The sequence below is a fragment of the Strigops habroptila genome, chromosome 1 (assembly GCF_004027225.2).
Source record: "Strigops habroptila isolate Jane chromosome 1, bStrHab1.2.pri, whole genome shotgun sequence".
Classification (NCBI taxonomy): domain Eukaryota; kingdom Metazoa; phylum Chordata; class Aves; order Psittaciformes; family Psittacidae; genus Strigops; species Strigops habroptila.
The window spans coordinates 19,818,970-19,831,770 of record NC_044277.2 but is presented as its reverse complement, the minus strand read 5'-3'; the positions used below and the strand labels follow the sequence as shown (position 1 = coordinate 19,831,770).

Below are 12,801 nucleotides of genomic sequence, written 5' to 3'. Positions count from 1 at the left end.
TTAATTTGTGCCTATTGTTTCTTTCTCCATGTCCCCTTAATTTGAGATAACAGTCCTTTGACAGGAACTCTGATTCTAGTGAATTAGTGTACATTCATGCATGCACATGCTTCCACTTGTGCAAAAGAACACGGGGCTATTGAAAATGCCAGAATACATTTCTCCTATGCATACTTATTTGTATACCATATTATTTCATTTTGCCTCATTGTGTCTAGATGAAGTTATCCATATACTCAGTATTCAAAATTGTACTCCTTCATCAAAAGAGCAAGACAGTTGCAGCATTATTTATTCTAATCATCTGCTAAAATCTTGATTTCTTCCCCTTTCATTTTATGAAAAATGACAGGCAAAGAGTGCTTAAATGTTGTAACTTGTTCCCACTTAAGCCTCTGAGGCTGAAGACTTCACCACAAATGAGGCAGACATAGGCTGAAGATTTTGTTTCTAACAAATACAAAAGATTTCCCCATGAACACAGCTACACAAAAACAAAGGCATTGAGGAAACATATGCCAGCAGACCTGGACACTCTGACTCCTCCCAGATTTGCATTCAGCGACTGTTTCCCCTAAAATGCATAAACAACACTGGAAACAAGCTGTTAACTGCATCTTCCCTAGTCATGTTGTAGCAGGTAGATTACAGAGTAACACACCTTTTCTCTCCCTCTCCTGCTCATCTCAGGACTGCTGCATTCCCTGCTAATCATGGACCCTGTTACATCAGATGTGTATTTGGGGCTGCAGCCATCACTGGCCCAGCTATCAGGGTTGATCCCAACTCCATTGGTACATGTGGGGCACACTCTGGGCCTGCCATAGAGGGACACTCCAGCAGAGCTCAAGTAGGATGGCATGAGAGACTGCTACTGCACAGCCAGCTCTGCTTCTGCATTCAAAAGACCTTTTAGGGTCTATTTAGTGAGTGGAAAAAACCTGATGGGTGAGGCTTCCCAGACTGCATGTTGTTATAATGAAGCAGCTGGACTTAGAAAAATTCCATTTGAGACAGGTTTTTTTATCCCTGTGGGTGTTTGATCTTGCCTTTGGGGCCTGATCCAGGGCTTATTTGCAAGGGTCCGACAGGCTACAGTAAGTTTATAGAGCCCTAACATCCGCCAGGAACTTCATGTTTCTTACGAGATCTTTAGCACCTTCTGCCCCTACCTTACAAGGGATGCTCAGCTCTTTCCATGGTCTGAATTGGGTACTGCAGTATTTAGATTCCTTGCTGAGCATTTCTGAAACCAGCCCTAGAGATTCTGTACTCTTGCTTGCTTTCAAATAGCTAAAGGCATCAACTATAGAGGATGCTGACTTGCTGACAGGTGACATTCCCTTTTCCTTGCTTACTCTACCTTCTCCTTCTGGAACAGTCTTTACAGTTGCTTTTGTTTCACAGACTTGGGGCTGTTATATTATTTGTGTGTAGGTGAAAGAAGTCAGTGAACATTCCTGATGAAAGAACAGATTAAAATAAGATGGTACATATTTGCTGCCTACATGCATTTTCCAAGGAATGCTCACAAAACAGTAATGTGAGCACAGGCTGTACTTGGAATGTTGAGGGTGTTGAGATCTGCAAGATGATGATTGATAGCACATGGCTGCAACAAACCAACAGGTTCCTTTGGTATTTGTGTGCTCTTTAATGAATATGGGACGAGTATAAGGAAGCTAAGAAATAGATCTAATGTCAGAACTCACAACCCATCTTTTTACTAGAAAAGTTTCTAATTTATTCATTATGTTTCTTCCTAGTAATGCTTTCTTTCATGCAGACCTGCTAAACCCAGTATTTAGAAGCTTTTAAACAGTGTAGCGAATCTGATAACTGTTTATATAACATTTTCTGCAGAAATTACCAGAAAACACTACAGAAACAGACCAGCCAATGAAGCTGACCTATAGAAGGCAAGCCTCAGCTAAAGTGGCAAAGTGATGAAAGCAGAACCCTGAACTGCAATTGCTCCCAGCTGGCAGAGCTGTCACGTTGAATTCACTAGGTTTTTGCAACCTAGAAAGAGAAAATCCTGAATGCCCAGATAGCACCCAATATGTTGCTATTATGCAATGATGTGGGAGGGGAAATGAAGCTGATTTTGTAGGAATATAAGTTTTTATTTTTTTTAAGAGCTTCATTACCTTTCAGAAGGACTTAAGAATCTTCATTATAGACTTCCTCTGACAGATTGTTATAATACCAATTCCTCACAGCAATACTTCAGCAACTGTCTAACTCTTTAGGCTAGTATCAGCCAGTATTTTAAGACTACAGCAACGTAGAATCAAATCAGAACTGGAAAACTGCATTTTCCTCTTACCAGATTTCGATTTACAAACGCGAAAAGCAGTCATTCTCGAAAGAGGAAGGATTTAGCAAGAAAGAGGAATAAGCCTCTTGTGAAACTGAAAATCACTCCCTAGAGTCAACAAAGCACGAGGCTGTACCTTCTGTAATATCTTAAAAGGCTGAGGTCCATTAGCTAGATCCTTTTTTCTGCTGGACTGTTTATGCCCTCTTCAGGATTTGTAGTGAAATGAATAGACAAGCACTAGTGAGATTTTTTTATACTTATTCATGTAGTTCACACAATCATACCTGTAGAGAGGCTTGTTTCCAGCAAAGCCAAAGGGATAAACAATGAGAACAGCACCAAATCAGGAAAAAAGTATTGGCTGAACTTAAAATCAGCTTGCTTAGTAAGAAAATGCAGTTTAATATTTGAAAAAATATTTGAAGAACTGCACCTTCACAGCTGCAGTGGGCAAAATGCAATTTGAGCACTCAGGAGAGTGAAGGGAGGCAGAAGGAATGTTTGAGAGGCAAAAGGATAAATAATTACAGGAGCTGACAAAGCACCTTGAGAACAATTTCAGAATTCTGCTATTCTTCTAGATTCAGTTGTCCCCAGGCAGAGCAGAAGCGAGCTCAGAAATGAATCCTTCAGGATTTTATAATCAGAGTACATAGCTTCACTGTCCTGAAATACTCATTGCTAGTATCTCAAAATATGCTTGCTCAACATGCCAGAAGGCATAATGCACATGAAAATCTCTCTGACCCAGCTCTAGGCAGGCCTCTATGTTTATTGGCGTTGTTGACACTCCTAAAACTTATTTTGCTGGTGCTGCCAGTTTTTTTGTGGGACTTCTGAATAACAACCTGCATATCCTCAAGCTTTGCAGTTTAAAACACAGAATGCTTTTCCTCTAACTCTCACATGGTTTTGGTACTCACTAATGCACTGAAATGAGCAAGTATTGCATTGTCAAAAATTAAAAAACAGAAAATGGGTCAAGAAAATTTTGTTTGTGCAAGGTAAATCTAGGATTAGGTCTTTTTTTTGCCTCCATTTGGCTTCCAAAATCAGATTTCCCCAGTTATGTTTCAAAACTTTCCTCTACAATGAGGGCGGTCTTCAACTCTCTTTTTTTAAAAAACCCAAATGCTGAAAATCTAATGTCATCTGAGTTACAACAGCTCAGGATTTAGGAACACCAAACGCTGTGATAACCTTCAACAAAGCCGGCCGTACCGCCATCATGCCTAACAGCCCACAGAACTCATCTAGGGTTTCTGATTGCCATCTATCTGCTGTGGATTTACTGACTATTTGGATGACACTGATGAAGAGATTTCAAGGAGCATCAATGTGGGCCTTCAGCACGGTTGTATGCTCACGCTGCTCACTAGAGCTGAGCCCAAGACGAGAACCAGCCCCGCCCAGCCCAGCCCACATCCTGACCTCGTGCTGCTGTGTGCAGGGCTGGATGTGATCAGATGTAAGACTCAGCTGTTAAAGTGCCTGCAGATTTAAGCCAACCTGCTCAGCACTTGAAGAGCAGAGATACACTCTCACAGCCCATAGGCTACTCCCCAGATGAGCTAGCTCTGTGACAGCCAGCTGCCAGACCATTTCCAGGCAGTTTAAACAAGACCAGTATGGGCACAAGAGCCAGGGCAAGACTCGAAGACATATAATTCCTGACAAATATATAGTGGCCTGAGTATGGAGCTGTCTGATGGCGTGAAGGCAGGAATCAGCTGTAATGCACAGTATGCTGTGTGAGTTGAGGCTCCTAGAAAGACACTGCATGCCCTTTGTAGCAAAAATGCACCATGTCATCAAGTCTTGCAGAGTGAGACAGCACACCTTTTGTGCATCTGTTGTTGGTGTGACAAGCTCTGTTCTAACAGACATACTGTGCACAAAATCAGAAAACTCCATAAATAAAAGCATAAGCATGCACAGCTTGAGCTTCAGAACTAAGCTCACTCCTGGCTTTATCACTGTATTTGCTCTATCGGCTAGGGAAAAGACATTAGGAGGGCAAGACCCCATACTTTCACCACCCATCCTGACCACTTTTGAATATGTCTGAAATAGCTGTAAGTTCAAAACACAAGCTTGTAATGCATCATCCTGCAGGACCACAGGGTCCTTTCTCTGCTCTTTGCAGTGGGAGGAAGCTAAACATACTCCAGCACTTAACAGAGTTACTCTAAGATCCCAGCATGGTTAATTTTACTTTCAGGATACCAAGCCCTGGTAGCATAATGTGCAGACCTTGTTATTTTTGGACTTGGTCAGAAATTCAGGAGAATTTTTTTTAAGCCATCCAGAGATCAAAGACCTCTGCTTACATACAGTATCGCAGGGTGCAAATAGCATGTAAATAATTCATGTAAAGTGCTATCAAAAACCACCATAATCTCAACCCAAAGGCTTATCTGCTGTACAGATAGATATTTTTTCCTGTGGAGAAGCTGGATGGTAGGAAATAACTACCCATACATACCTCGAAGCTTTGGGATCCCAAATAACGATGTCAGCATCAGAACCCACAGCAATTCTCCCCTTCTTTGGGTAAAGGTTAAAGATTTTTGCTGCATTTGTGCTGGTAACAGCTACAAATCTGTTTTCATCCATTTTTCCACTGTGCTGCACAGGAGTACACAAAAGCAAACTCATTACTTTTTAAAACAAGGAATGAAAAAAATGTTCCTATTTTTGAAAAGGCTAGGATGAGTGACAGGTCTCTGCCAGCATCACATCAATGTTTTTTTGTAATGTCATACCGAAGAGTTTAAAAGAAATAAAAATAACTATTTGTCTGAGATGCACAAACTGCAATGTACACTCACTGAATACAATAATTTTTTTTTATCCTACAGCAAAAGGAAAAAACAACAACTTTAAATCCATATTTTCAGTGGATCCAGTCCCAAATCATCTGAAATAATTTTTTTAATGTGGCTTTGCATCTGTAGTCCTGCTCAGCAGTCTCCTCAGGAGACATAACATCTCTCATAATAAGTATCTAGGTTTTGCAAAATGGTGAGACGATATAAGGAGACCCTAGAAGATGATAAAGGAGAGGTAAGACACAATGTGTAATATAGGAAAGTTGATTTGCAAATGTCTTGAGCAATAACACAGAGAACAGAACTGTTCAGTAAATGTTTGAGAACAAGCAGTATAAAAATCAAATTTGCTGATGTGACACATCAGCAAAATGGCAAATAATAATGGATGTAAATGTGCCTTGGGACTGTTCACTGCTACATAACTAGTTGTAATCCAATTTCTGTGACTGTTGTTTGCTTGGAAAGCCAGATACACTGGCAGTCATACTGCATAGGTCAGTCTAGGAATCAGAATGTCATGAAAATGTGTTTGTATGGTGGCCTGTGAGCATCTAAGAAGAAAAGCTTAATGAGTGGTGAACACTGCTCTTCTAACTAATGGTGTGTGGGAAGGAAGAGAAGCTTTCCACACAAATTCTCACAGCTGTGTAATATTTTAAAAGTAAGAAAAGGGAGGATATTCCTGATTGAAGAACCTTCTGAAAAATTATCTTGCCCAACAAGATGCACTGTTCAAAAGCAGCACTGATGTACTTACTCATGTTTTACTTTCATACTAACCACAAGCTAGATTATATTCCAGTTTACACAATAAATAATCACACTAGAGATATGCCACAGGTGAACATAGGCAGAGGTCTGTACATGTACATGCCAACTTGAGGTCTGTACATTTGTACATGCCAACTTGAGCTGAATCCTAAATCAGATAAAAAGAGAGATTCTGAACCACATCCTTACCAGCTTTTGTGAGGTAGATAATTCTACAGTGACAAATAAACATGCCTTGCAGTGTGTTATCAATAAGACTTCAGTATTGCTGGAGAACTTAATATTAATTAGAAAGTTGAACTAGAGCCTCCAGAACTTAACAGTATTGTATTAGCCAGAGCAATCATAAAATCCACTAAGCAGCAGATCCCTCACCAGGTTGCCTCACCTTCCCTCCCTGTCTCCCATCAGACTACCCTGTATTCAAAAAGCCTTGCCATTAGCTTTTGTATTTATATTTGTTTAGGGCCTGAAGGGAATTGTCCTGAGAAGCACTGAACATTCTTGTGTTGGCACTGACAATCTGAAGTCAATGGCACTTGAAGGTGCTTATCTCATCATATCACAGGACTGAGCCATACATTAAAGAAGCATTTCTTATCCTTAGCTTGTTTCCTCTGGCTGAAAACACAAATTAGAAGTTGACAGGCACACACCCAGTGCAGAAGCTTCTCCAACAGCTAAGTTTGAGAGAGATCAAAGAAGAAAAAATATAGAACTGACCAAGTTGAAACTGTGGATAACTCCTTCCTTCTACTTTCCTTTCACTTGTTGAAAAAAATGCTGCAAGTAAATCTACTGCGCACTACTGCCGAAACATTAGCAGTCCTTTGCTTCTAAACTATGGAAATGATTCTGTCGTGCTGTATTTTAAGCACTAAGAATCTTCTTCTATCTCCCAGGACCATAAAGTGAGAGACAGTAAGGTAGTAAGGACTCTATTATGGTATTTTATCAAAGGAGTTATCCTATGATATATACACCTGATGAAACTGGAGGGTTGATAACTGCTGAGAGATTATATTTTGTTGGAGAAATCAACTACTTCCATGTTCAGATCTATTGATGTCATGATTTAAGCCCAGCCAGTAACTCAGAACCACACAGCTGTTCACTCACCCCGGCTTTTTCCCAACCCCCTTCAGGCAGGATGGAGAGGAGAATCGAAAGAATGTAAATCCCACAGGTTGAGGTAAGAACAGTCCAGTAACTAAGGTATAATACAAAACTACTACTGCTACCACCGATAACAATAATAATAAGGGAAATAACAAGGGGAGAGAATATGAAACTAAAAGGGGAAAGGGAAAAACCCAATAAACACAAGTGATGCACAATACAATTGCTCGCCATCCGCTGACTGATATCCAGCCTGACCTGAGCAGCGGTCGGTCCCTTCTGGGTAACTCCCCCCATTTTATATTCCGGGCATGATGTGTTGTGGTATGGAATACCCCTTTGGCTAATTTGGGTCAGGTGTCCTGCCTCTGCTCTCTCCTGGCTTCTTGCGCCCCTCCTCACTGGCAGAGCGTGAGAGACGGAAAAGTCCTTGAGCAGGGTAAGCATCACTTAGCAACAACTAAAACATTGGTGTGTTATCAGCATTGTTCTCAGACTAAAGCCAAAACACAGCACTGCACCAGCTGCTAGGAAGGAGAAAAAGAACTGTTACAGCTGAACCCAGGATAATTGATATACTTACAACGCCTTTTTCCCATATGACTGACATCCTATCTTCCACACCATTCACTCCATTAGGGATTTTTGTGAAGTCATCCTTCCCCTGAGCTTTCTGGCATGTGTCAAAGGTGCAATTGTCAGTCCCTGTCACAGATAGGTCATCACTATGGAGAGACAAAGTTCTTTATGAATCAGAGCATGTACCAGACAGTGCCACATAGGAAAATCCATTGCAAAGCTTGGTAGATCCAGCCATCCATGCTGCAAGGAAAAACTGATATGCCCTGCCTTCCTGTCGTCAGTCCCATCCTCCAAGAGTAGCTCCACAGTACAGCCAGTTCCCCTGTAAATTAGTTTCCTCTTCAGAAACCCCTCAGAAGGAACCAAGCAGCAAAACTAACACTTTTACTTTGGATATATATCAAAAGTGTCCCACAAATGGAGGACTAACACACTTTGCCCAGAGTAAAGGGCTTGGTTCTGTCCTCACTTAGGGCAATTTTAGACTGTGTCACTCCACATACCCTTCGAAATTGCCACAGATCTGCACAACCATCAGCCAGTGTTCAGGCATACCTTCACAGACTGGTCAAATTCAACCCTTTTGTGGAGTTAAGCTTTATTGGTAATGAAATACCAGCAAACCACACATGCTGTTAACTGCAGATATCTGAAGGATACTTCTATTCCTACTTCTTTCTGAAAGCGGAAGTGGACAACCTTCAGAAGTCAGCAGGCTTAATTTTTATGCAGTGTCCAAATTTCAAGTGAAAAAGGCAGCTGATAACCAAACCCAGAACCCCTAGCTGTGACCCCACTTTTTACACATTTCCCACTGACTTACAGCCTTACTGTCCTCCTGGTCATGCTTCAATTTTTGATGCAGTATTAGCAAGGCAAGTCTTATTGGTTAAAATCAATGGGGACAGAGGCCACGAGAGTCCAGAGAAACAAAATCTGAACACTTTCTAATTTCTGCTACAAAAAATGCTTTTCATCTCTGGTTTCACCTTGCATCCCTCCTTCCTGATAGTGTTAACATTCTGTACTTTGAAAATCTCCAGGGCATCAACCTGTTGTTATATACTCCAGACAGAATTTGCTGTGTATTTGGCATCAGCTGTCACTGTTTGTTCATCTGCTTACTTGGCCAGTAAGTTCATGAGGAAACCAGGAGTAGATGGATCTGGTCTCAGTGGAGGTCCCATGACATATGCTGCAGCATGAGCCCAGTCTTCATTCCAGTAGTTGGTGCCATCGGTGCCAAGACTAGCAGCAATAGGCTCCCCATAAACCACCTTTCCTGAAAAACATAATGCACTAGTATCATCAACAAACAACATAAAAATGCATATCTTGTGTTTTCTCTGTTGCGGATCTTTTTGATGGCAATGGATCTAAATTTGAATAAGTGTTTCGAATTAAACACTAACATATGGAAGGACATAATAAAATAAGCTATAACACAGCATCTCTGTTCTGAATATTCTGCTGGTGATCTCCCAATATACTTCCTCATAAGAACATTGCTTGGGCAAGTTTTTTAATGAAATTGTTGACAGATATATTATAATGGGGTTTACACATTGTTTACTAGGCCTGTGATTGAGATTTCAAAAGGAACGCAGTCCTCAGTTGCATTAATTATTTTCAAGATCTGTAAATTTCTTGGTAGCACCTGTTTGGTACTCTGAAATTATTGACTATGTAAGTTAATATATACGGCATACAGACTTCTCAAGGTGATACTTTTAATCATCAGGCTGTAGTTGTTCCAGGAAGAACGATAGGGCACAAGACATAAACTAAAGAATGTAAAAACACTTCCCAAATGAAAAACTAACATCAATAATTTTAAATGTTATCTCCCAAATTTTAATCTTTAGCTCTTGCTGCATGGCATTCTAGATTTCTCAGAAGAGGACACCAACCCACACCAGCTGTTAGCCTTTGGATAGAGCTAACATACTTTCACTATCTTTTCCTCTTAAGAAACATGGGTTTGAAACCCACCAGAACAAGATGGGAGGTGAAACAAGATGTTTCACTCTCTGAAGAGGTGGTCCAGCCACTTTGCAGTTCTGTAGGTGACAGGTGATAATGCCCCTGACTGTGATGGTCACCAAAGAACCAGAGCAAGCAGGGACTTCACGGACCCACTCATAGGCTGCTTGGTGCTGGTTACAGGCAGCCTCTGCTGGATTCCAGCAAGGATCCCTACAGACAGTAGGTAACTTGCTGCGGATCCCAGATTTCACTCAAGGCACAATTTTTACTAGAACTATCACTGCATTACCCCAGCAAGGGCTCAGCTGGTAATGGCTTGACAATATAAGACAATTACCTTTCTCTGGCTTCCTGTGTGTAAGTCAGTCATACATTCGCAGTCCTGATGGAAAACAACATAGCAAACCTTTGCAGATTTCTCTCTGTACATTAGATTCTAGTATTTCTGTGAGTTACTGAATTACAACTGCTACACTGGCACAGCTTGCTACCATGGGGCTCCGTTAATTTCAAAATATGCGTCCCACTGCAATAGTGCCATTCGTTAAATCTTCTGTGTTAGACTTGCATAAAGTCCTCATATAATTTAAACCCCATAGTTCTACTGTCATTTCTACAGGGTTTCAAGACCTGCTCTGACTTTACTGTACTGTACGTTCACTCCAAGTACTATACAGCATAACTTCTTCCATGACCCAAAGACTCCCTCTTAGCATTATTAATTTGCTATAACCACCTCAGCATGCTCTGACATGTCTCATATTTATGGCTTCATTTGGAGCATTCTAAGCTCCCAGTCCCACTTACCTACATATATCATAGATTTACACTTGGACTCAAGGGCGAGACCACCACTATTGTTTGGACTTCAAATCACTACCTAAGCAGTTATTTACTGTTTTTTGCATCTTATTTACAAAACTTAAAGCACTGAATATGAGGCCATCCACAGACGTGATATGACTACTCTGAATGAGGAGGTTTGAGTCAGATTAGTGTTTTCCCAATTCAGAGGTGCTGCAGGAGTCAGAGGGATCTTGACCTTCCCTGGGAAATTCCAAACACAGTATTGGAGGGCAGACTGACACAAACCCTGATATACACAGAAATATTCTGCATATATAAACAATCTCCTATATTAACCTATTAGGCTTTTGGCAGATTTTTCATAAGCAAAGTCAGTAGGAAGGGGAAGGAGAGGAATGTGGTGTGGTGGTCTTTCTTACTATATCTAAACAAGCTAAAGAAACTTCTATCCAAAGTAAACCTGAACTATGAATCATTAGGACATAGCTATAAATAATAAGAGTTAAAATGATAGGAAAAGAGTAAATGTTTAGCTTCCATAAATAATTTTCTTATCTCAGTTTTATAACATAAAATGAAAAGTCTCCAAGCTCACTTATATGCTGAGTCGATTTTAACTCATGTACCACAGCTGATGACAGTATTTCTGCAGTCAGAATTTGACCTGAGCAGCTCCCCTCATTCCCATGAATGGGAAGAAGTACAAGTCATTTCCTCAAGTGATCTGGAGTCTGAACACTGCAGTTTTAACAGACTACATCTGGACCCTTCTGCTGACTGTGCAATTTCTCACATTTCACTTCGACCGTGACTAGCCAGCCTGAAGGGTACAATAATATCAAGATTCTGCTTTAATCCAAATAACAGGGAAATTCTGCATTAAGGCTCTTTTAGCTCCACTGGCAGCAAGAAAATTCTGCATTTAAGCTCTTCTAGCTAGATTGGCTTCTGCCTATAGGCATAAAAGTGGAATAATGCAGTAATAAATCAGGTCTTTCCATTTATTATGCTTTCCTGCATTCAATAAAAACAGTAAGCAGAAAGCGTTCTGCTGATGGGTCTTTCTGACACCTCTGAGCTTCTGGAAAATAGCTGTGGACTTGGTGACTTCTTCATCAGTTGTCCAAACTGGCTGGCAAGAACTGTTTTCACATAAGTTACTTTATAAGAAGGAAGAACATGCAATTATAATTTATTTTACCACTTATCAGAACTCAGAGTTATAATCTTGAGAAACACCAACTAACATTCACGGGCTTGAAAAACTGGTCCCTGTGTGCTTATTCTAGCAAAAGTTTCAGAAGTGCTTAAAATAAGGTCATACAGGGCACAGATACTGACCAGCTGACAGAAAGGGTTTATTGAATCAGGCATAGCATTGCATTAATTATACTACCTCCAGTCTGGACCTGAGCTGTCCTGCATGAGCTGGCTAAACAGCCCGCATTTTTATTTGCTCTCCTGTGCTCAGAATCAGCTTGACAGTCTGTACACCCCCAGCTATGGACATGCCCTTCCTCTCACTGAGGAGACCTAACCTGCGACTGATGGTAGGAGGTACCAACTTTCTAAGTCTAAGCAAGCTTCTTGTATCTGACCAAGTACATATTTTTGTATGCACTCTTTTAAAAGGGGGAGACTTTTTTAAAAAATTACTTTTTAGAAAGATACTGCTTTCCTTTATATTCACGTAAAGATACTCATCTGCATTAGAAAGTCTTATTTCCTTACCTGTAACAGCACAGTTACAGCTGCAGTTATAGAACATGATCTCTAGCCTTTAGTACACTTAGAATGAAAACATTTTTAAGTGGCAGTATACATTTTATATCCCTAAATCACATTTTTTTTAGCCTTGCTTCCCCATTGGCATTACTGGCTGAAGGAATGGGCTGCATTAGTTTTCCCTCGTAAGTTCACATCAAGTAGTCCTTACAAGGCGAGGGAGCTGCCCTGACTGACACCAGCACTCTGCAGCCTTGTCTTCTCATTTTAGGAAAGACTTTACACAATAGCAGGCAGAGGATCCTCTTTGTCTTTCCACTCAAGGGAACAAGACTGTCACGCACACAAAGATATCAGAAGGCCCTTTTGTGGAATCAGACAGTTCCTCTACCTATTTGAGCAAGATTCAAGATCATGTTTTGCACAGGGATGAAGAAACAACCCACTGAGACAAGCAAGAACAGTTCTCACAGAGAGGTGCTGGTTTTGACCCTCTCAAGTGGTGAACTAGTGACCAATTGCTTTTGGCAAAGAAGGCTGGTAGGGCCCCAGAAAAAGAACAGGATGGGGGCATCTGTTAGCCTGTCCCTCCCACAGTTGCAACACGGAAATCTTGGATTTTCTGTTGACTATTCAGCAGCACTGTAGCTGTTA

General features: G+C 40.8%; 1 protein-coding gene across 2 annotated transcripts in view; it reads right to left on the bottom strand.

Annotated features, from left to right (window-relative positions):
- Positions 1 to 12,801, bottom strand: part of DPYS (dihydropyrimidinase) — a 31,279-nt gene that overhangs the window by 8,136 nt on the left and 10,342 nt on the right. Inside the window, exons 5-7 of one of the 2 annotated variants that reach the window (XM_030504039.1) lie at positions 8,755 to 8,911; positions 7,631 to 7,772; positions 4,809 to 4,951 (exon numbers count right to left, since the gene is read on the bottom strand). In XM_030504039.1, coding sequence (XP_030359899.1) covers positions 4,809 to 4,951; positions 7,631 to 7,772; positions 8,755 to 8,911 — 442 coding nt within the window. The remainder of the gene's footprint in view (positions 1 to 4,808; positions 4,952 to 7,630; positions 7,773 to 8,754; positions 8,912 to 12,801) is intronic. The other variant, XM_030504048.1, reaches the window with a different exon arrangement.